General features: G+C 40.9%; 1 protein-coding gene across 1 annotated transcript; it reads left to right on the forward strand.

Annotated features, from left to right (window-relative positions):
• Positions 1-7,319: 7,319 nt before the first annotated feature.
• Positions 7,320-10,177, forward strand: LOC112252132 (fibroblast growth factor-binding protein 2-like). The gene is made up of 2 exons (XM_024423148.1): positions 7,320-7,378; positions 8,141-10,177. Exon 2 carries the CDS (start codon positions 8,247-8,249, stop codon positions 8,877-8,879), a length of 633 nt encoding a protein of 210 aa, XP_024278916.1. The 5' UTR covers positions 7,320-7,378; positions 8,141-8,246; the 3' UTR covers positions 8,880-10,177.
• The last annotated feature ends 15,174 nt before the right edge of the window (positions 10,178-25,351 follow it).

A 25,351-nucleotide genomic window follows, 5' to 3' on the forward strand; every position in this document is an offset into this window, starting at 1 on the left:
CGAAAATTGTTGAAAGTATATCTATCCTACCCTGCCTTTCTAAGGTCTTCAAAAGCCAAATTTACGAACAGATCACTGACCATCTCGAATCCCACCGTACCTTCTTCGCTATGCAATCTGGTTTCCGAGCTGGTCATGAGTGCACCTCAGCCAGGCTCAAGGTCCTAAACGATATCATAACCGCCATCGATAAGAGACAATACTGTGCAGCCGTCTTCATCGACCTGGCCAAAGCTTTCAACTCTGTCAATCATCATATTCTTATCGGCAGACTCAATAGCCTCGGTTTTTCTAATGACTGCCTTGCCTGGTTCACCAACTACTTTGCAGACAGAGTTCAGTGTGTCAAATCAGAGGGCATGTTGTCCGGTCCTCTGGCCGTCTCTATGGGGGTGCCACAGGGTTAAATTCTCGGGCCGACTCTTTTCTCTGTATATATCAATGATGTTGCTCTTGCTGCGGGCGACTCCCTGATCCACCTCTACACAGACGACACCATTCTATATACTTCCGGCCCTTCCTTGGACACTGTGCTATCTAACCTCCAAACGAGCTTCAATGCCATACAACACTCCTTCCGTGGCCTCCAACTGCTCTTAAACGCTAGTAAAACCAAATGCATGCTTTTCAACCGTTCGCTGCCTGCACCCGCACGCCCGACTAGCATCACCACCCTGGATGGTTCCGACCTAGAATACGTGGACATCTATAAGTACCTAGGTGTCTGGCTAGACTGTAAACTCTCCTTCCAGACTCATATCAAACATCTCCAATCTAAAATCAAATCTAGAATCAGCTTTCAACAAAGCCTCCTTCACTCACGCCGCCAAACTTACCCTAGTAAAACTGACTATCCTACCGATCCTCGACTTCGGCGATGTCATCTACAAAATAGCTTCCAATACTCTACTCAGCAAACTGGATGTAGTTTATCACAGTGCCATCCGTTTTGTTACTAAAGCACCTTATACCACCCACCACTGCGACCTGTATGCTCAAGTTGGCTGGCCCTCGCTACATATTCGTCGCCAGACCCACTGGCTCCAGGTCATCTACAAGTCCATGCTAGGTAAAGCTCCGCCTTATATCAGTTCACTGGTCACGATGGCAACACCCACCAATAGCACGCGCTCCAGCAGGTGTATCTCACTGATCATCCCTAAAGCCAACACCTCATTTGGCCGCCTTTCCTTCCAGTTCTCTGCTGCCTGTCACTGGAACGAATTGCAAAAATCGCTGAAGTTGGAGACTTTTATCTCCCTCATCAACTTTAAAACATCTGCTATCTGAGCAGCTAACCGATCGCTGCAGCTGTACATAGTCCATCGGTAAATAGCCCACCCAATTCACCTACCTCATCCCCATACTGTTTTTATTTATTTACTTTTCTGCTCTTTTGCACACCAGTATCTCTACCCGCACATGACCATTTGATCATTTATCACTCCAGTCTTTTTTCCATTGCCTCGCAAAGAAGGGCATCTATTGATAGATGGGTAAATTTAAAAAAAAGAAGACACTGAATATTTATTTAAGCATGGTGAAGTTATTAATTTTGCTTTGGATGGTGTATCAATACACCCAGTCACTACTATACTGGCAACAGGCAACACTGTTGCCAGACAGGAAGGAAGCCACTGAGCGATTTCTCCATGAGGCTAATGTTGACTTTAAAACAGTTACAGAGTTTAATGGTTGTGATTGGAGAAAACTGAGGATTGATCAACAACATTGTAGTTACTCCACAATACTAACCTAAATTACAGATTGAAAAGAAGGAAGTCTGTACAAAATACAAATATTCCATGACATGCATCCTGTTCGCTATAAGTCACCAAAGTAAAAAAAATGGGGCAAAGAAATTCACATTTTGCCCTGAATACAATGCATTACGTTTTGGGCAAATCCAGCACATTACTGAACACCACTCTTCATATTTTCAAGCACAATGCTGTCTGCATCATGTTATGAATATGCTCGTCATCAGCAAAGGGAGTTATTTTTGGGGGATAAAAATAAAAACGAATGGAGCTGAGCACAAGCAAAATCCTTAAAGGAAACCTGGGTCAGTCTTCTTTCCTACAGACACGGAGACAAATTCACCTTCCAGCAGGACAATAACCTAAAACTCAAGGCCAAATATTCACCGGAGTTGCTTACCAAGATTACATTGAATGTTCCTTAGTGGCCTAGTTATAGTTTTGACTTAAATCGTCATGAAAATCTATGGCAAAACTTGAAAATGGCAGCATCCCTACAGTGAAGCATGTTGGTGGCAGAATCATGCTGTGGGGATGTTTTTCAGAGGCAGGGACTGAGATACTAGTCAGGATTCAGGGATATATGTACGGAGCAAAGTAGAGAGAGATACTTGATGAAAACCTGCTCCAGAGCGCTCAGGACCTCAGACTGGGGCGAAGGTTCATCTTCCAACAGTACAACGACCCTAAGCACACAGCCAAGACAATGCATGAGTGGCTTGGGGACAAGTCTCTGAATGTCCTTGAGTGGGCCAGCTAGATCTCAGATTTGAACCTGATCAAACATCTCTGGAGAGACCTGAAAATAGCTGTGCAGCGACTCTCCCCATCCATCATGACAGAGCTTGAGAGGATTTGCAGTGAAGAATGGGGGAATCTCCCAAAATACAGGTGTGCCAAGCTTGTAGTGTCATACCCAGGAAGACTTGAGTCTGTAACCTGCTTTTGCTTTGTCATTATGGGGTATTGTGTGTATATTGATGAGGGGGAAAAACGATTTAATCCATTTGAGAATATGGCTGTAACATAACAACATGTGGAAAACGTCTAGGGGTTTGAATACTTTCCGAATGCACTGTACACATTGCTTGACTCACATTGTTGTGCTGTGCTCACTTCAACAGGAAGGTAGTCCTTCTTGTGCCAAATTTTGTCAACAAACTTTGTCATCAATGTATGGCATTCTCTGAATTGATGGTGCTTTCAAGACAACTGGGAGCTCTAGAAAGAGGCCAGAATTCCCATCTTGGAATTGCAAGATGGATGACTGTTCAAAACCTATGTTTCCAGTCAGAGCAATTTTTTTCAGAGTTCCCAGTTTTCTTGAACTCACTAAAGTCTGATATTTCCCAGTTCCGAGTTTCCAGTTGTTTTGAACGAGGCAGAAGTCATGCTGGATTGACAACATGGCAAATGTGTTCAACCTTTTCTTGCCCATGGTGTTGCATGTGAATGTTTAACCTTTTAAGCTTGGAAAATAAACCCTTAAACCCAGACTTGGACCACACACCCTTTCCATTGAATAGCAGGCTATTGATTGGTTTGCAATGCTTGCAGTTAGCCACTGATTCCTTCCAAACCGCTCATTGTTGAATTTGCGATTTACAACTTGTGTAATTTTTATGTCCAATGACTGATGAGCACTGATACATTTTATCTTCATATGGCAAGGATTAAAAAGGATTTGCAAGTAGATATTTGACTTGATTCATGATGATGACTCATTGTCTAGCTTGCTAGCTAAGATTTTGAAAGTATGTTGTCATGATCAGTCCAATTAAAGCTGTGGTAGATATAACGTGATTTGACATCATTTTATCTGTGGCCAGTGACTTCAGCCTTCTTGAATGGGCACTTCTAATGTAAATCTATGGCAGCACCCAAGGGGAATGAATTTTCTATCTCTCCCTATAGATTTTGAGGTGATGTAGTGTCCCCATGAGTAACAGAACACTGAGCCAATCACGGCTAAACTAGAGAATATGAGCAACCCCTACGCTCTTTATTTTCTGCTGGCTGCCCCACCACCACAGAAAGCACTGAGCTAGGCTGAAACACCTGCATTTTGGAGCTGCCTGCTCAAGAAAGCAAAAAACAGACCATGTTTGAATGCAGCTTTATTAACTCAATGATTTGGGTAGAAAACGGGCACAATTTTTTCTTTATATTGACGGGTCGCCACTGATAATAACCTTGAGAACCTGGAGTAATGGTATAAAAATCCAATCCAGGGTGAGTATTGTTAACCTACAGTTTGAGTGTACTGCATTTATCTTACAGTGTTTGTCTTGCTAGTGAGAAAGACAAACTGGGATATATTGGTCCTTACTTAGAATCAAGTGGGTCCAGTTCTTAAAGTTACACAATAGCAGAACAGAATGAACCATCAAAATGAAAAGATTTAGATTTTTGTATCAATCAGAATTTATGGCATAGTAAACAGACAATTCACCATACTGAATTGAAAATACATTACTTGAGGGACATACAGTATCTTCTGCAGTTTCCATGATGAGATCTTTATGACTCCAGTTCCGTGTTCAAGCCAAAGTTTCTCTAATCTTCTTTTTTTCCAAGTTTTTGGACCTGAGATTAAAAAATGTCCCCAGGGCTGTATGCTCACAGTAGGGTGAGAAGCTCTTTTTCATTGCTGAATGTGAATTTTGCTGTTTCAGAAAAAAACAAGGACAATTGTGTTGTAGTCTATGTCCTCGTTCCGGTGTATTTTTAATAGTTCTATACAAACCCACCAAAAAATATAATAAAGGAGGAGTAGCTAGAAACATTACTGTGCAGCCGCATTCATTGATCTGGCCAAGGCTTTCGACTCTGTCAATCACCACATCCTCATCGGCAGACTCGACAGCCTTGGTTTCTCAAATGATTGCCTCGCCTGGTTCACCAACTACTTCTCTGATAGAGTTCAGTGTGTCAAATCGGAGGGTCTGCTGTCCAGACCTCTGGCAGTCTCTATGGGGGTGCCACAGGGTTCAATTCTTGGACTGACTCTCTTCTCTGTATACATCAATGAGGTCGCTCTTGCTGCTGGTGAGTCTCTGATCCACCTCTACGCAGACGACACCATTCTGTATACTTCTGGCCCTTCTTTGGACACTGTGTTAACAACCCTCCAGGCAAGCTTCAATGCCATACAACTCTCCTTCCATGGCCTCCAATTGCTCTTAAATACAAGTAAAACTAAATGCATGCTCTTCAACCGATCACTACCTGCACCTACCCGCCTGTCCAACATCACTACTCTTCTGACTTAGAATACGTGGACAACTACAAATACTTAGGTGTCTGGTTAGACTGTAAACTCTCCTTCCAGACCCATATCAAACATCTCCAATCCAAAGTTAAATCTAGAATTGGCTTCCTATTTCGCAACAAAGCATCCTTCACTCATGCTGCCAAACATACCCTTGTAAAACTGACCATCCTACCAATCCTCGACTTTGGCGATGTCATTTACAAAATAGCCTCCAATACCCTACTCAACAAATTGGATGCAGTCTATCACAGTGCAATCCGTTTTGTCACCAAAGCCCCATATACTACCCACCATTGCGACCTGTATGCTCTCGTTGGCTGGCCCTCGCTTCATACTCGTCGCCAAACCCACTGGCTCCATGTCATCTACAAGACCCTGCTAGGTAAAGTCCCCCTTATCTCAGCTCGCTGGTCACCATAGCATCTCCCACCTGTAGCACACGCTCCAGCAGGTATATCTCTCTAGTCACCCCCAAAACCAATTCTTTCTTTGGCCGCCTCTCCTTCCAGTTCTCTGCTGCCAATGACTGGAACGAACTACAAAAATCTCTGAAACTGGAAACACTTATCTCCCTCACTAGCTTTAAGCACCAACTGTCAGAGCAGCTCACAGATTACTGCACCTGTACATAGTCCACCTATAATTTAGCCCAAACAACTACCTCTTTCCCTACTGTATTTAATTCATTAATTTATTTTGCTCTTTTGCACCCCATTATTTTTATTTCTACTTTGCACATTCTTCCATTGCAAAACTACCATTCCAGTGTTTTACTTGCTATATTGTATTTACTTTGCCACCATGGCCTTTTTTGCCTTTACCTCCCTTCTCACCTCATTTGCTCACGTCGTATATAGACTTGTTTATATTGTATTATTGACTGTATGTTTGTTTTACGCCATGTGTAACTCTGTGTTGTTGTATGTGTCGAACTGCTTTGCTTTATCTTGGCCAGGTCGCAATTGTAAATGAGAACTTGTTCTCAACTTGCCTACCTGGTTAAATAAAGGTGAAATAAAATAAAAAAAAATAAAAAATAGAAGTTTTAAGTCCACAACATGCACTCCTCTGTCAGTGTTCTCTGACCTTAGTTAGAAACAAACTGTTTTCCTCTACCCATGTATTGTTCTGCAGAGCACTCAGGTGGACAGTATCTGATAGACCAGATGAACCCCATGCTCATAACATTGTATATGGCCAGAAGACTGGTTGCTCTCATTTGCTAACCCCACCTCACCCACACCCACACACACACACACACACACACACACACACACACACACACACACACACACACACACACACACACACACACACACACAATGATCTTAAAATAGACTGACATTGGCACCATAACAGTGCACTTTTGTCTAGAGTCAAATCAAATCAAAGTTTATTTGTCACGTGCGCGGAATACAACAGGTGTAGACCTTACAGTGAAATGCTTACTTACAGGCTCTAACCAATAGTGCAAAAAAATTATTAGGTGAACAATAGGTAAGTAAAGATATAAAAACAACAGTAAAAATACAGTGAAAAATAACATTAGTGAGGCTATATACAGTAGCGAGGGTATAAAAGTAGTGAGGCTACATACAGACACCATACAGAGTGACATGATAGCAATGCCAGGCCATCAGTCAATATGTCTGTGTTCCTCATTATGCAAAGAAATTAAGCACTAATAACCAGGTGTTGCCATGGAAGCTTGTGCTGAGGGCAATCTTCATTGTATTTATATACACTATGCTAACTTTTCTGCAAAGCAAGGTACTTTTCCTCTGCTTCACAATTAGATTCCCCCTGTCACTACGGTCTGAGGGGTGAGGACAGGGGCAGCACTACGCGCCTCAATCAGTGTCTAATCACAGTCAATGGTATCTTAAATGCAGTCAGCTAGCAGCACATTGATTGCAAACAATTTAACAGAGATTGGTCTTCTCAAACCTCCCGCCTCGTCAAGGACTCTCTTAGTATCACCAGCAGAGTGAAGCTTAAAGAAAGGACAGAAAAAAGCAAATAGAATCACATTTCTAGAGAACATTGTCTTCTTAGCTGTGAAGAGGGGGTGTGTTGGGTATTGGGGTGTGTGAGTCAACACTTCATGACCCAAACTTCACCTACCACCTCACCTCCCCCACACACAGTCTTTAGGCTGTGGGTCGCGAGGAGTATTGTTACGAAGGGCACTGCTTAAGGGAGGTCTGGGTAGACCCATTTAAGCCCGTACCCCTCCCCTCTCCACCCCTCCCCTTTCTCCTTTATTCTTCTATAAGCCCCTTTTATGCAAGTGTCCTGGGCCCCCGCATTTGCAAATAGTAGCAGACACTACGGTTCCAACATGGTAAGTGCGACATTTACATAGATACCGAATACCAAATATTGGAACTGAATATCATTTCATTGGTACATTTTGTTTTTGCAACCAGTATGTTTGCAAAGTATGGGTATATTTTCCCTGTTATTTCTAAGTGAAGTAAGGAAATTCTGAGCCGGCTTGGGGCTGTTTGTTTTGGTGTATGTCTTTGTTATGTACCACTATTTTGGAACAATCCAATATGATTTCCTTCACATGGCAGGACATACTCCGAGTAAGGATGTTCAGATTACTCCCGTGTAAAAAGCATGAGTGGATTTATACTCCAAAATGTTTGTTGAGGTGATTTTTATACAGATTAGTCCCATGTACCAGGTAGTGCTGCAGTTGTGGCTGCCCCCCTAAAATAGCTGCCGTGGCAGCATTTCCATCTCTCCCTTTTCTTGATTCGCTCCGTAGAGGATTCACTTGGCATGAGATCTATGTTACAGTGTTTAAGCTTAGAGCTGAAGCATTCCTCTCATATTGATTTAATGTGATGTGACAAAGTATATATTTTTTTTATTACGATTCATTTAGAAATAGGTGCACTGAAAACCAACATCATACACATTCTAATGTGCTGTACAATTGGTACACAACATCTTATGAATTGTGGTTTTTTTCTAAGTAGGGAATATAAAATGTTGTAAAACTTCTCATGTGTTTTTATGAAAAGAAGGGAAATGGGGTGTAGTTAATTAATTTATGTTTCACTTTGTTTTCCCTCTCCATTTTCACTCCCTGTAGGTCTTTTGATCTCGGAGCATCCCGTTTTGATTCCCTTCGGCGTCTTACTGATGCTTGGCTGCACTTGAATAAAGAACCCTTCAAGTAGCACTAATCACCACCAAACATGAGGTTCCTGTGGCCCCTGTTCTTCCTCCTGTGCCTTCGTGTCCTACCCAGCACCGAGGCCAAATACCAGATCTCCGACGACAAGACGTTGCAGCTCCCACCACCATTGGCAGGCAAGATGCCCAAGAACTCTGTAACAAGCTCAGGAGGGTTCAGCACAAAGGTTGGCCATAACTGTACTTGGGATACGTCTGGGGAGGGCGTGGTGAATCTGCTGGTCAGCTGTAACTCCGGGGAGCAGACCTACTGGTGCCGCTACACTGGACAGCCAGACTTGTGCCAAGCCTACAGTGACAGGAAGGCACAGGTCAGGCACTGGAAACAACTGGTGGGCAAGCTGAAGAAGAGGAACAACGCGTGCAAAGGGGAGAAAGTGCTGAAGACCCCCACCTGCAAGGCCCCCATGGACTCCCACATGAAACTCAAAGAGAAGGGGAACAGTGGAGGAGAGAAGGATCCATTGCCCCTGGCTCCTGAAATGGTAGAGAAGGAGGAGAAGAAAGAGGATAGGTCTCTGTTGGAGGAGAGATATTGGGATGGAGAGATAAACGACATGGAGCCAGTGGAGAATTACTGTGCCGAGGGATGGCATTCTGTCTGTTCTTTCTTTGTAAGCTTTTTTGAAGGTTAAAGACTAAGTGTTTCTAAGGTTAAACAAAGGACAAATCTGATGAACTCAGTTGGTTGAAAAACTCCACCTCTATATCTGGGCTTACTTCTTTGCTATGTAAACAAAAATGGTTTGTCTGAAGCGATATAGAGACGAAATATAGGCTTCATAGGAGTGTTTTGGGTTGTGTATTTTATTGTGAACTAATATTTGCTATTGTTCATTTGTAGTCACTAGACTTGTATCAGATTTCTATTTTTGAACTTTAACACAGCATACAAAATTATACCTGTGAATGAACATACCGTACTATATAAATATTGAACATTTGTTTTATTAGTTTAATAAATGATCACAGATGATATGGTTATTTTTGAGAAGCAGTTAATTGGAAGGACTATATGGATGATATAGTTATTTATATTGTCAAGTTGGGGAAATACTGTAATACTTGATACAAAATTGCAATAGTATTGACAAGATCTTTGTGCTGTGGTGTATACACTTGAGGATAACAAATTAATGGTAATGAGCATGAATAGGATAATATTGAGAACCTTATGTATTTTCCCCATAGTTTATCCCTTGATATTAGTTGCCAGAAAATAAAAAATATCTTGAGATAATGTTATTTTTCTTAACCAAAATGATGTCAACATAACACAGGAAATGCAGTTCTTAAAAATGGCCAACCCTGATAATCACATTTTTTTTCACGTCTTTGTATGTAGTGATAGGGTCACGTCTGTGAGAACTTGTGTACACTTAGAATAGACATACAGAAAGTGTTAATTGAAAATGTCACAAGATTAAGATGAGATATGTGAAAATACTTTATGGCAAACAAGACTCACAAAATATCGTGGAAACCTGTTGTGATCTGTTTGAGGTGACACTGACTCTCCAAATTTGCACAATTGATTGCATGCTCTCTGGGAAATAAAGCAGTCTTGTGACTTCAGTAATAAGTGGATGTTTATATATAGTTTTAAAAGTACCATCTTATTTAGTATCTGTGGCTTTACTATCTCTTTCTCATCCATAGTTTGATTGAGATTCTCTTCATGAGACAACTGTGTGGTTATCAATTGAAATATTGTCTGTCTTTTCTAGTGTTGCTTTTTGTGTGATCTGGTAGCCAGTGGCCACAGACAACAAATAGACGATGGTGAGTTGCACTGCCAATGCCAACAGATGGCAGGAGGTACCTCCTGGCACTATAGTGGGTGATCATTGCAGTCCACCTAAGCTGTTCAAGTGCCCAATTTTGTTCAGGTTAACACAAACTAAACATTTTTAATAAAAACTTGGACTGATTATACCAACCAGAGCCACAGTCTTGCCTTTAAGTCTCACTGCAATCTGCTTGTGTGTGTGTGTGTCCATGTGTGGTCTCTGTGAAATGTATGTGATGATGACTGGAAGGTGGGTTAGTGAATAGAAAGAGGATGGGCTTACAGTCATGGTGTGAATTGTCACAAAGGCACTCCTCCCGCCTGTACCAGCTTTTTCCTCTGTGTATCTATGTCACTAAAACTTCCTCTATAACTATAGCTATCAATCTGCTCTCAGTAACAGTCTGATTATACACCTCTGAAAGCAGTAGCTATCATGTTCATTTCAAAGTGCATTATTGTTTGGATCAGCAACTCAATCAACTCACACTAGAGATAGCGGTTTGTTCCTCAGATCTAATATATAATGATGTGTAAAAAGTAATGAAGATATTCCTTCGATAGCACAGCCAAGCATACCCCCAATCTCTCTAAGTCCTTCATTTACATCTTCAGTACATATATCATTAGGACAGACAGACAAACACATATCCACACACCACACACACACACACACACACACACACACACAGGAGAGTAATGCCAATACGCCCCTCTCAACCCAGGATTCTGTCTTTCTTCTCTCTACAGTCGCTCCATTGTCCATCATACATCAAATAGAGCAGTGATTACTTGCATGCCTCTGCCCTAGCAGTGTGGCCACCCCCAGAATAACTAAGGAAGAACCTGTATACACTACTAGGGCCCTATTCCCACTACGAGATGAAGGAGTCTGAGGAGCGGCGTGGCAATAGAGTTTTACTTTTCAGTTCACATTAAATCCTTGCCTTTGCTTTCATAAATATCACAGTAGCTACAAGCCAGTAAGCACAAACTACTTAACAATCCAAGCAAATAATGCAACAATTCACAAGATTAAAATATTCCATCTTTCCCTCCACCTTGTGCCAATATCAGTTATTTATAACTGGTCTTGGTTCCAAAAGTTTATATTTTTCCGTAACAGTAGGTGCATATCTTAAGTTCCATAGTTCATAGGGAACATGCAAAAAACAGGACTATTAATATCAAACAAAAACAGAATGAGCATATGTACTTTTCACACAACCAATAAACTGTGTGTGTACATGATATACCCAGACAAGCAAGATATCTGTTAAACATGGGGAGAATAGCAAACAAAGTAGAATGAACATCTGTAATGTTACACAATAACTAATTGTGTGTGTGTGTGTGTGTGTGTGTGTGTGAGAGAGAGAGGGGTGGGGTTAGCAAATGAGAGCAACCATTTGTAAACTTTTTTATTTTTCCCAGTTTTTCCTCACTCCTCTCATGAGTTGATGCAGTCTCAATTACTGCATATCAAACTGTTACTCCTCCTTTATTATATTTTTTGGTGGGTTTTTATAGAACTATTAAAAATACACCGGAACGAGGACATAGACTACTACACAATTGTCCTTAATTTTTCTGACCCAGCAGAATTTGAAAATAGCTTCTCACCCTATTGTGAGCATAGAACTCTGGGAATTAAAAATAAATCTATCAGGACCAAAATCTTGTAAAAAGTAAGATTAGAGAAACTTCAGCTTGAACATTTCAGGGAATTAGAGTCATAAAGATCTCATCATGTGACCTGCAGAAGATACTGTATGTCTCTCAATTCATGTATTTTCAATTCAGTATGATGTATGTTTACTGTGGCATGAAGTCTGATTGATACAAAATATTTTCATTGTGATGGTTCATTCTGTTTTGCTGTTGAGTAACCTTGAGAACTGGACTCACTTGATTCTAAATAAGTACCAATTAAGACAACATAATTGTCTGTCTCACTAGCAAGACAGAAACATACTGTAAGATCATGCAGTACAATCACAAACTGAGGAATGCATTCTTCTTTATTAAACAAAGAACACTTAACAAAACAAACATGACGCTATAACACGAGTGCTGACATGCAACTACACATAGACAATAACCCACAAAACCAAAATGGAAAATGGCAACCTAAATAGGATCCCCAATCAGAGACAACTATAAACAGCTGTCTCTGATTGGGAACCAATTCAGGCCACCATAGACATACATTTACCTAGACAATACCAAAACCCCATAGATATACAAAAAAAACCTAGACAAGACAAAAACACACATACTGTACCACCCTCGTTACACCCGGACCTAACCAAAATAATAAAGAAAACAAAGATAACTAAGGTCAGGGTGTGACACTCCCTCAGTAAGCTAACATTAGCTAGCTAGCAATGTGCCGGCTGTTAGTGAATGCTGACGCTTAGCTGAACTATAGCTAGATAGGAGCTCTTAGGCTTACACTAGCATACTAAAGTTGCCTTAGAAAAAAACAGGCTTAATCTTATCAACAGTGCCTTCAGTGCCTTATTCCACATGTTGTTGTGTTACAGCCGGAATTCAAAATTGATTAAATATATTTATTTCCTCACCAATCTACACACAATAACTAATAATGAGAAAGTGAAAACAGGTTTTTAGAAGTGTTAGCAAATTTATTGAAAATGAAATAAAGAAATATCTAATTTACTTAAGTATTCACACCCATGAGTCATTACTTTGTAGAAGCACCTGTGGTAGCAGAATCAGAATCCTTTAGGTAACATTTATAAATAAGATGTTTTATTAATTTTCATAAGTATGCTTATGTGGGAAAAGTTACTTTTCCCATTGGGGAGAGGTTAGGCTTGTCTTCTTATGGGAATGTGTCTAACTATTTACATGTCCCCTCTGAGGTTGCCCTTATCTCGATTTAGTATATGGCCTAGGAGGCTCACTATCTCCGTGAGCTTGTCCAGGAGGGGTGATATTTGAGATGGGAGTATCTAAAATGACAATTGATATATACCATTGGATGAGGTAATGTCTTGGTACTATGTTGTAGCAAGAACGAGATAAGAGCTTCGTTTTAAGAGACTAAACTGAACAATAATTTATAGCTAATGCTGTCCGGCTATGGGATATTCCTCTGACTAGTAAATCTTCCTTTGTGTAATGTTCCTAAGATCTGTGTTATTTGTTATGTGAGTTGAGAGGTGTGTCTTGGCTATAAATGAGACTAAGGACTGTTTTGTAAGCACTCTCAGAGAATTCATATATAGACACTGAATTGATCTGAGAGTCACAGGGCTATGGTGAAGCTCATATAAAGATGGACTTTATGATAACTCTGACTTGTGTGTGGTTTGCTCTCTCATGATTTGGTAATAAAGGAAATTTCCACAACACACTTTTGGCAGTTATTACAGCTGTGAGTCTTTCTAGGTAAGTCTCTAAGTGTAACGACTGTCTTCGGGTGAAAGAGAGGAGGACCAAAAGGCAGCGTGATGATTATCAATATTTAATAGGAATACTTAAATACCGAACAAAACAACAAACCGACAAAAAAAAGGACCGAAGACGATACAGTCCCGTAACGTGAACACTGGAACAGGAACAATCACCCACAAAATACCCACAGAATATGGCTGCCTAAATATGGTTCCCAATCAGAAACAACGATAGACAGCTGCCTCTAATTGAGAACCAATCCAGGCAACCATAGACGTACAAAAACACCTAGATAGGGTAACACCCCCATAAACATACAACAAACCCTAGACAAGACAAAAACACATACATCAACCATGTCACACCCTGACCTAAACAAAATAACAAAGAATACTAAGGTCAGGGTGTGACACTAAGTGCTTTTCACACCTGAATAGCGCAACATTTGCCCATTCATTATTTTCAAAATTCTTCAAACTATGTCAAATTAGTTATTTGGTCTTAGATTTTAAAGCAGATGTAAGTCAAAACTGTAACTCGGCCACTCAGGAACATACACTGTCTTCTTGGTAAGCAACTCCAGTGTAGACTTGGCCTTGTGCTTTAAGTTATTGTCTTGCTGAAAGGTGAATTCATCTCCCAGTGTCTTGTGGAAAGCAGACTGAATCAGGTTTTCCTCTAGAATTTTTCCTCTGCTTAGCTCCATTCCGTTTCTTTTTTTATCCTGAAAAACTCCCCAGTCCTTAATGATTACATGCATAGCCAAAACATGATGCAGTCACCACTATGCTTGAAAATATGGAGAGTGGTACTCAGTAATGTGTTGTATACGATCTTCCCCAAACATAACGCTTTGTATTTGTAATGTCTGCTCTCAACTCACACCCTCAAACACGTAGATCCCCTGAATACAGCTCACTTTCCAGCTCACACTCTCAAACACCTAAATCCCCTGAACGCAGCTCACTCTCCAGATCCCAATCACCTGAATTCTAATCACCTGTTCACAAACATGTACGTCATTATCACACACTATTTAGTTCAATTCTTTGCACCCCATCACTGTGAGGTATTGTTTGTTTTGTGACACATCTTTCGGGGCGCTGGGGTTCCTGTGATGTACTCCTCCCCTGTATGATAGTTTTTGGAAGCCTCACTAACAACGCCTTTTGCCTATTCCCTGCCTGTACTTTAGCCTATCTACTTATAGCCTGATCTCCCGGACTATGTTACTAGCCTTTTCCCTGCCTGTACTGTTGCCCTTTTGGACCCGCTGTGTATGACCTTCTGCCGGCCCATGGACCCAGCTACCTGCCTCCTCCTGTGGTCCTTGCAATAAACATAAGCTGAGCCCTGCGCTTGAAACCAGCTCTCTGTCTCCCCTCGTTCACTACGGTATTCAGGACATAAAGTTAATTGCTTTGCCACATTTTTTGCAGTATTACTTTAGTGCCTTGTTACAAACAGGATGTATGTTTTGAAATATTTTTTTCTATACAGGTTTCCTTCTTTTCACTCTGTCAATTAGGTTAGTATTGCGGAGTAACTACAATGTTGATCCATTTTCAGTTTTCTCCAATCACAGCCTTTAAACTCTGTAACTGTTTTAAAGTCACCATTTGCCTCATGGTGAAATCCCTGAGTGGTTTCCTTCTTCTCCAGCAACTGAGTTAGGAAAGAAGCCTGTATATTTATTATTTTCTGCTAACCCTACCCACCCCTCACCTAATTGGAGTAAACTAGTGGACAACACCTAGGCTTCTACTTCCAGTTTATACATGCTATGTACCTTTTACAGACACAATACACTTTACAACAGTTATCTTGTTTGTTTTTAATCCGTTTGTAATCCTTCAGCTACCATCAACCCCTCCCATCCATCTCTGAAGCCAATCCAACTTGAATTCTATTTTACAGTAGATATCTTGTTATTTCTATTAAAATGTATTTTAGTAAGATCATTTCTTTTTTCGGGATATGTATACAGAGTATGTCCACATCACCATATGACCATTTTATTGGTAAACTAAACGGTAATGTAAAAGTTGTATTTTTTTGTGATCCAATAGGTAATATAGTAAATGTATAATAATTTGGTTGTAACCCAGAGAGGTTAAAAATTATCTAGATCCTCTATGATGCTGTGGAAGGATCCAAATTGTGGATAAAAAAAAAACATGAATCATCAGCGTACAACAACACTTTTGTTTTTAAGGCCTTGATTTCTAACCCCTTGATATTATTGCTGGATCTGATTTTAATAGCTAACATTTCGATGACCATATTAAATAGATATGCCAATAGTGTACAACCTTGTTTTCTCCTCTTGACAGTCTAATACTTTCTGAGAAGTAGCCATTATTTACTATTTTACACCTAGGGTTACTTTACATAACTAACCCATTTTATAAGAGATTCTCCAAAATTTAAATATTCCAGGCATTTATCAATTCCAGTCGTACCTCATCAAAAGCCTTTTCAAAGTCAGCTATGAATTCCAGGCCTGGTTTCTCAGATTTTTCATACTGTTCTATTGTTTCCAGTACGTGTCTTCTCCAATATATCGTCCATGTAAAAAACCTGTCTGATTAGGATGAATAATATCCATCAATACCTTTTAAATTCTACGCGCTATGCATTTTGCTTGAATTTTTGCATCACAACACTGAAGTGTAAGGGGCCTCCAATTTTTTTAATCGACCGGATCTTTATATTTACCACTTGGATACTGTTTCATAAATAATGAAATCAGACATTCTTGTTGAGTATCTGATAATCTACCATTTTTGTAGGAGTGGTTAAAACATGCTAATAACGGTCCTCTAAGTACATCAAAAAAGGTTTGGTATACCTCCACTGGTATGCCATCCAACCCTGGAGTTTTCCTGGACTAAAATGTTCCTCCTGTGTAATTTGGCCTTCACATGAGTCTTTCTGTACAGCTGTTAATTTTACATTATTCATAGAAAAAAATCCATACAGTTATCTTTGGTTAGTGGAGATGGAGGAGACTGAAATAAAAACATGAGCTTAAAGTACTTTTCATCCTCTTTCAAAATATTGTTTGGTGAATCATGGGGGACTCCATCATTTGTCACAAGTTTCAGTCAATTATTGTTGGTAGCATTTCTAAGATAAAACAATAATTTGGTGCATTTTTCCCCATGTTCCATCCAGTTTGCATACTTTTTTAAATAATATATACACTTGCTCTTTCTTGAATAAGTTCCTCCATTTAAATTATTTTTTGAACTTATTCTATGCCTCTATGGTACCTTCTTTATTGCTATCTGTACTGGTAGCCCTTCCATTTCTTTTGTTAATATGGTCCATTTTGACCAAAATTGCTTTTGTTGTATAGATGAGTTCTGAAATGCATGGCCTCTAAAGGCACATTTAAAAGTGTCCCATACAATAAGGAGATCTGCTGTACCTATGTTAATGTCCTTCATAAATTATTCTGTCCTAGTTAAAAACAATTTACCATCCAATATCCTCGCCCACTTAGAAATACTGTAAGAGTAATATATAAGCCATTTCTTTTAATGGTCCGACCGTATTCTGTCCCTTATCAACACTTTATTTTTTAATTAAAAAAAAAACTTTTGGTGTCAGCGAGAATGATATAAGAAAGTAATCAAGACAACTAGCTTGATTGAGCCTCCGCCATCTCACTCGGTCAGGATATTTAAGTCTCCATATATCCACTAAATCCACAAATAAACTCAGCAAAAAAAGAAATGTCATCTAACTGTCAACTGTGTTTATTTTCAGCAAACTTAACATAATAGTAAATATTTGTATGAACATAACAAGATTCAACAAGTCAGACCTCATGGCTTTGGTTTTGGTCTGATATGCACTGTCAATTGTGGGACCTTATATAGACAGGTGTGGGCCTTTCCAAATCATGTTAAATCAATTGAATTTACCACAGGTGGTCTCCAATCAAGTTGTAGAAACATTTCAAGGATGATCAATGGAAACAGGACACACCTGAGCTCAATCCCTTCAATTTCTCATAGCAAAGGGTCTTAATACTTATTTAATTGCCGTGTCCTTGCAGTGTCTGAATCCTGGCTCAGGAAGGCCACCAAAAATTCTGAGATTTCCATACCCAACTATAACATTTTCCGTCAAGATAGAACTGCCAAAGGGGGAGGAGTTGCAGTCTACTGCAGAGATAGCCTGCAAAGTAATGTCATACTTTCCAGGTCCATACCCAAACAGTTCAAACTACTAATTTTAAAAATGACTCTCTCCAGAAATAAGTCTCTCACTGTTGCCGCCTGCTACCGACCCCCTCAGCTCCCAGCTGTGCCCTGGACACCATTTGTGAACTGATCGCCCCCCATCTAGCTTCAGAGTTTGTTCTGTTAGGTGACCTAAACTGGGATATGCTTAACACCCCGGCAGTCCTACACTCTAAGCTAGATGCCCTCAATCTCACACAAATCATCAAGGAACCCACCAGGTACAACCCTAAATCTGTAAACAAGGGCACCCTCATAGACGTCATCCTGACCAACTGGCCCTCCAAATACACTTCCGCTGTCTTCAACCAGGATTTCAGCGATCACTGCCTCATTGCCTGTATCTGCTACGGAGCCGCAGTCAAACGACCACCCCCTCATCACTGTCAAACGCTCCCTAAAACACTTCTGTGAGCAGGCCTTTCTAATCAACCTGGCCCGGGTATCCTGGAAGGACATTGACCTCATCCCGTCAGGTGCGGATGCCTGGTCATTCTTTAAAAGTAACTTCCTCACCATTTTAGATAAGCATGCTCTGTTCAAAAAATGCAGAACTAAGAACAGATATAGCCCTTGGTTCACTCCAGACCTGACTGCCCTCGACCAGCACAAAAACATCCTGTGGCGGACTGCAATAGCATCGAATAGTCCCCGCGATATGCAACTGTTCAGGGAAGTCAGGAACCAATACACGCAGTCAGTCAGGAAAGCTAAGGTCAGCTTCTTCAAGGAGAAATTTGCATCCTCTAGCGCCAACTCCAAAAAGTTCTGGGACACTGTGAAGTCCATGGAGAACAAGAGCACCTCCTCCCAGCTGCCCACTGCACTGAGGCTAGGTAACACGGTCACCACCGATAAATCCATGATTATCGAAAACTTCAACAAGCATTTCTCAACGGCTGGCCATGCCTTCCGCCTGGCGACTCCAACCTCGGCCAACAGCTCCGCCCCCCCCGCAGCTACTCGCCCAAGCCTCTCCAGGTTCTTCTTTACCCAAATCCAGATAACAGATGTTCTGAAAGAGCTGCAAAACCTGGACCCGTACAAATCAGCTGGGCTTGACAATCTGGACCCTCTATTTCTGAAACTATCCGCCTCCATTGTCGCAACCCCTATTACCAGCCTGTTCAACCTCTTTCATATCGTCTGAGATCCCCAAGGATTGGAAAGCTGCCGCAGTCATCCCCCTCTTCAAAGGGGGAGACACCCTGGACCCAACCTGTTACAGACCTATATCCATCCTGCCCTGCCTATCTAAGGTCTTCAAAAGCCAAGTCATCAAACAGGTCACTGACCATCTCGAATCCCACCGTACCTTCGCCGCTGTGCAATCTGGTTTCCGAGCCGGTCACGGGTGCACCTCAGCCACGCTCAAGGTACTAAACGATATCATAACCGCCATCGATAAAAGACAGTACTGTGCAGCCGTCTTCATCGACCTTGCCAAGGCTTTCGACTCTGTCAATCACCATATTCTTATCGGCAGACTCAGTAGCCTCGGTTTTTCTGATGACTGCCTTGCCTGGTTCACCAACTACTTTGCAGACAGAGTTCAGTGTGTCAAATCGGAGGGCATGCTGTCCGGTCCTCTGGCAGTCTCTATGGGGGTGCCACAGGGTTCAATTCTCAGGCCGACTCTTTTCTCTGTATATATCAATGATGTTGCTCTTGCTGCGGGCGACTCCCTGATCCACCTCTACACAGACGACACCATTCTATATACTTCCGGCCCGTCCTTGGACACTGTGCTATCTAACCTCCAAACGAGCTTCAATGCCATACAACACTCCTTCCGTGGCCTCCAACTGCTCTTAAACGCTAGTAAAACCAAATGCATGCTTTCAACCGTTCGCTGCCTGCACCCGCACGCCTGACTAGCATCACCACCCTGGATGGTTCCGACCTTGAATATGTGGACATCTATAAGTACCTAGGTGTCTGGCTAGACTGTAAACTCTCCTTCCAGACTCATATCAAACATCTCCAATCTAAAATCAAATCTAGAGTTGGCTTTCTATTCCGCAACAAAGCCTCCTTCACTCACGCCGCCAAACTTACCCTTGTAAAACTGACTATCCTACCGATCCTCGACTTCGGCGATGTCATCTACAAAATTGCTTCCAACACTCTACTCAGCAAACTGGATGCAGTTTATCACAGTGCCATCCGTTTTGTCACTAAAGCACCTTATACCACCTACCACTGCGACCTGTATGCTCTAGTCGGCTGGCCCTCGCTACATATTCGTCGCCAGACCCACTGGCTCCAGGTCATCTACAAGTCCATGCTAGGTAAAGCTCCGCCTTATCTCAGTTCACTGGTCACGATGGCAACACCATCCCGTTCACTGGTCACGATGGCAACACCAACACCATCTGTATCTCACTGATCATCCCTAAAGCCAACACCTCAGTTCTCTGCTGCCTGTGACTGGAACGAATTGCAAAAATCGCTGAAGTTGGAGACTTTTATCTCCCTCACCAACTTCAAACATCTGCTATCTGAGCAGCTAACCGATCGCTGCAGCTGTACATAGTCTATCGGTAAATAGCCCACCCATTGTTACCTACCTCATCCCCATACTGTTTTTATTTATTTACTTTTCTGCTCTTTTGCACACCAATATCTCTACCTGTACATGACCATCTGATCATTTATCACTCCAGTGTTAATCTGCAAAATTGTAATTATTCGCCTACCTCCTCATGCCTTTTGCACACAATGTATATAGACTCTCTTTTTTTCTACTGTGTTATTGACTTGTTAATTGTTTACTCCATGTGTAACTCTGTGTTGTCTGTTCACACTGCTATGCTTTATCTTGGCCAGGTCGCAGTTGCAAATGAGAACTTGTTCTCAACTAGCCTACCTGGTTAAATAAAGGTGAAATAAAAAATATATTTTTTTAATTTAATGATTAAGTAAAACAAAAAATAATTATACATTTGCAAACATTTCTCAGAACCTGTTTTCACCTTGTCGTTATGGGGTATTGTGTGTAGATTGCTGAGGATAATTTGTAAAAAAAAAATTAGAATATGGCTGTAACATAACAAAATGCGGAAAATGTCAAGTGGTCTGAATACTTTCCAAAGGCACTGTATGTGTGGGGTACAGAGATGCCGTAGTCTTTCAAACATCATGTTAAACACTGTTATTGCACACAGTGAGTCCAATCTTAGTATAATTAATTTTCAATGCAGGTTTTAACACAACAAAATGTGGAAACAGTCAACAGATGTGACTGCTTTCTGAAGGCAATGTATGTCATGGAAGTCATTATATGAGGTGAAAGGATATTGTGACTGAAATCGATAATTCCCTTGCGAGTTGCTTCTTGCCTGGACATCAGTGGCTCAGTGCATTCAGAGATATTAGAAAAGGAAGAGATAAGAATCATAGCGGGAAATTAATGGAGAAACGTGTAACGCTCTGCCCAGCAGACTGTCAGCCAATTGTATTCACGTTGTCATGCGGTTGCTAAGCTAATCATCTCGCAATCCCTTCTAAAAGTTAGGGTGAGTCGAGAGACCTGCCTATTTTCCTAAAAAATTATAATAACACAGTTGATATTTAAAGCTAGGGCGACAATGTCATAATGTAACATGCTGTTATTACAATTTCAGGTAGAAAACAAATAAAAGAGCTGTTTCAGCTGTTTCAAAAACGGGTCCCCGAAAATGGTGTTATTGAAAAGGTGTACTGGTTCAGAGTGCTACCATGGCACATTGATACGAATGCAGATGAAATGAGGAGATGAAGCAAGAAACCAAATTGTGTGGTTTTAATGCACACAAGCACAGGAGCACGTGGGGAAAGGTTGCAGGATAAATTTGTGGTTTCGTTTTATACCAGAGCTCCAAAGCTTGCGTCGAAATCACAGCAGTGTGCTGATGCTTGTATCACTTTAACAGAAGAGCGTGATAAATGTGGTCCTAAGCTTCTTTTTGTCAAACAACCACCTGATTGGTTTTGTGTTAGCTTCAGTAGAAGACAAAAAGGCTATCCTGCACACGTTATCGCGTGCGGGATGCCATCAATAATTTGGCTGCTCTAAATTATTTTGACCAGCGGTGCCACTAGGGTACACTTTGTTGATCAAATCATAGAGTACTGAACCTATTTTCAACACAATTGGCTGGAAATTGTCAATGTTTCAGAAAGTTATGTTTCCCCGTCACTAAAAGTACTCAGTCACTTACAACATGCAAGGAAACCATAAGATGGCCGCGTCATGCATTCACCAACAGCAATAAGGAAGACGTGCGGCAGAAACTGCTGCTTAAATAGTCAAGGGTGTTAATGAGTAGAGTGGAGACAGGTGAGGTGAGTAGCAAGGGAGGGGCGTGGCCAGAATAGATGGAAAACCTGGGCTGCGTTCAGAACGTTTTTACATTCTGGAACATTCAATTAAACGGAAATGGTGTTGTACTGAATGACCAGTTGAAAAACAAAGAGGGGAATGCTGTCAGCATGGCCACTGCACTTTAAATACGCAACTCATTGCTCCATGCCACACCCACCACTCGTCACACCCATATACAAATGAAATACTGTAGTAATACTATAGTTAAAAAACTGTGGTGTTTTTGCGGACACTACTGTAATATTTACTACAGTGTTTTTGTGCAGATAATACTGTAATATTTCCTATAGTATTCTTGTCATGGAGCACATGTCCATGACTTGTAGACAATGACATTGAAACAAATTATTGGTTGAAGAAAGACTCTACTGTATTTGTTCAAGGTCTCTTCAATGTTTAGCCAGAAATCCAGAAACGAAAGAGAATGTTGGATTGAGTAGCGCATTCCGTTTGCCAACATATAATTTCCATTTCAATTCCAGTCAATTCAAAAAGTAATCCAAATTCACGCTCCAATTCAAAAAAATAATTTCTGAAAAGCCTTTAGCAGAATTGGAATTTCAGTGTACTTCCTCAATTGACTGGAATTAAAATGGAATTGACCCCAACCCTGCACCTATGGTTATATGGTTTTGCTGTGCATACTAATGTTTGCAGTAAATGAATTACAGGAATGCCAGACAAACACAACAAACATACTGATGTTTTATCTAAAGCAATGTTGAAATATATGACAACATATTTTATATCAAAACAAATGTGTTCTCCAAACCTTTCTAAGCTTCAGTTTGTGTGGCTGCAGTGGCACTATAGACTAACCAATCTATCCGCAACCTCCCGACTATATATGATAAATTGAAAATCTGAGGCCAGCACCCAACACTAACCTGCTAATACAGAAAATGTGCTGTAGATTATAGCTACAGTAAAAGACGGCTGAATTCTTTTTTGGACGGATTTAGATATGTTTCTGCTTATAATTTCTGAAATTTAATCTAGGCTATTTGTTAGTCAATCTGTGTATAGTTAAATACATGCAGCATCTCTTCTGTCATTATATGTTTCCCTAGAAGACTAAATCAACTCTTGCTCACTAGAATAATGTCATAAATCAATAGAATGAATGCTTCAATCTAGTTGACATAGGTCAAGTTTTCTCTGTCATCTCTGCTTCTTTCGCAGAGAAAATACGTTTAAGGACCAGGGAGAAAATGCAATTAACCCATGAACAATAGGCTACAGTTATTTGAAGTCCCCTTGTGTATCTCGAATTTGTATAGCACAAGGATCCCCCGTCTCCTTGAGAGATACTGTCCTGTAGGTTTTTGCACAAACCCTAGTCTAGTGCACCTGATTAGAATAATTAGCTGGTTTATAAGCTCAATCAGGTTAGTTACAACTGAGGGTGGAGAAAAAAACCTACAGGATGGTAGCTCTCCAGGAAAAGGGTTGGAAAACCCTGGTATAGCGACTTAAAATCATCACACATCACATAGTCGGCACCACTATCATCCTCTTTTACCACATCACCAGCTCTTTCCCAAACATGACTTGCCTATCTCTCCCTTCTCTTTATTTCCAACTCTCAATTTCGCAGCTTTTCTCTTATTGAGTTCAAATCCGACATTTTCATTTTTGCTTCCATGGATCACCTGAACTTTTCTGCCCTCAAAAGCATTTGCCGATTGGCATGTAGACTAATTGGCACGTGTACAGGTAAGCCCGAAAGTTTAGGCTTAAGCACTAATGCCAGCCTAAACTAATGAAACAAAAGCTCAATGTAGCCTATAGATATAATTTGCACAATAATTACAAATGTATGGGTTCTTTAAGCCATTGTTTTCTCTTTATTCAACCCGCCTGCCACTTACCCACCCTTCATCCACACATTATTTCATGAGAGAGTCCTATTTGGAAAGCCACATCACTTTGGATGGAGCTAGGACACCACATGCAAATGACTTATACATCTCCCAAAATGGTAATATTTCCCCATTCCTCTTGTCTCCACCCTCTCCCCCATCCCACTGTCCCATACAATGAATTGGGTGTTCATTTGGCCGTCATTCAGTGCTCAAAGCCAAGTGCCCAACAGGCATCCTGTTGCCCCAATACCCCACATTCAACATCTCCACGGTGGGCCACATTCTAAATGTCCTTCTTCTAACATTCAGTAGGCTAGAGCAGAGCAGTATGGGTCACATATTCGATAGAAATGGATAAAAATAACCAACAAATTATACTAGATGGCTTCCCACTTTGCCTCACAGAAAGACCCCCTTGTTCCTTTTTTTGCCTCGCTAAAACTGCGACAATAGTGTTCTGAAGCTCTATGTTCACTCCAATTTGTATAAGGCGAGCAGGGGCTCAATGTCTGTTTGTAACAGGAAAGAAACTCAGTAGAATGTCATACAAACTCAAAACAGGGTAACAGACTCTTAGTGTTACCACCCTAGTTATATGAGATTATGCTGTACATTAGGCTTTACATTGAGCAACATCAAATCCTCATATCCGCCTTCTCATTTGTCACGCCCTGAATATATTAAGTGGATGGGTGGTATTGTTTTTTTAAACTTTGGTTGGGGAACTATCTCTGTCTTTTCAGAAATATTATTTATTTAATTTTTTTTACTGTTTGCAATGTGGACAGCAAATAGTTTCATATGCTAATCCAGCAGTATATGGAAACATTTCTTAAACGCTTTATTTGGCTGAACGTAATTACTAATGTTATGTAGTAACCAGCTACCACCTAGATATTGAACTGTCCATGAAGATGTTGCCATCTGCTGGAGGATATCACTCCTTACATGCACCACCACTTTACTACAAGACGTGATTTACACAGCTGCTATGTAAGTTTCTCTGGATAAGAGCGCCTGCTAAAATACTAAAATGTAAATACATGTAATTGTAAGAAAATCTCACCACCTTTCAACGTCAAAAAGATAGAAGATAAGCGTTTTCGATGACACCAGCCCAGTCACGGACCAGGATGTCTTGCTCCCAGGCAGACTAAATAACTTTTTTGCCCACTTTGAGGACAATACAGTGCCACTAACACGGCCTGCAACGGAAACATGCGGTCTCTCCTTCACTGCAGCCGAAGTGAGTAAGACATTTAAACGTGTTAACCCTCGCAAGGCTGCAGGCCCAGACGGCATCCCCAGCCGCGCCCTCAGAGCATGCGCAGACCAGCTGGCTGGTGTGTTTACGGACATATTCAATCAGTCCTTATCCCAGTCTGCTGTTCGCATGTGCTTCAAGAGGGCC

The sequence above is a fragment of the Oncorhynchus tshawytscha genome, linkage group LG01 (assembly GCF_018296145.1).
Source record: "Oncorhynchus tshawytscha isolate Ot180627B linkage group LG01, Otsh_v2.0, whole genome shotgun sequence".
Lineage (NCBI taxonomy): Eukaryota > Metazoa > Chordata > Actinopteri > Salmoniformes > Salmonidae > Oncorhynchus > Oncorhynchus tshawytscha.

What these genes read in the sequence shown, in the direction of transcription:
- LOC112252132 (XM_024423148.1), top strand. Translation starts at nt 8,247, where the DNA reads ATGAGGTTCCTGTGGCCCCTGTTCTTCCTCCTGTGCCTTCGTGTCCTA.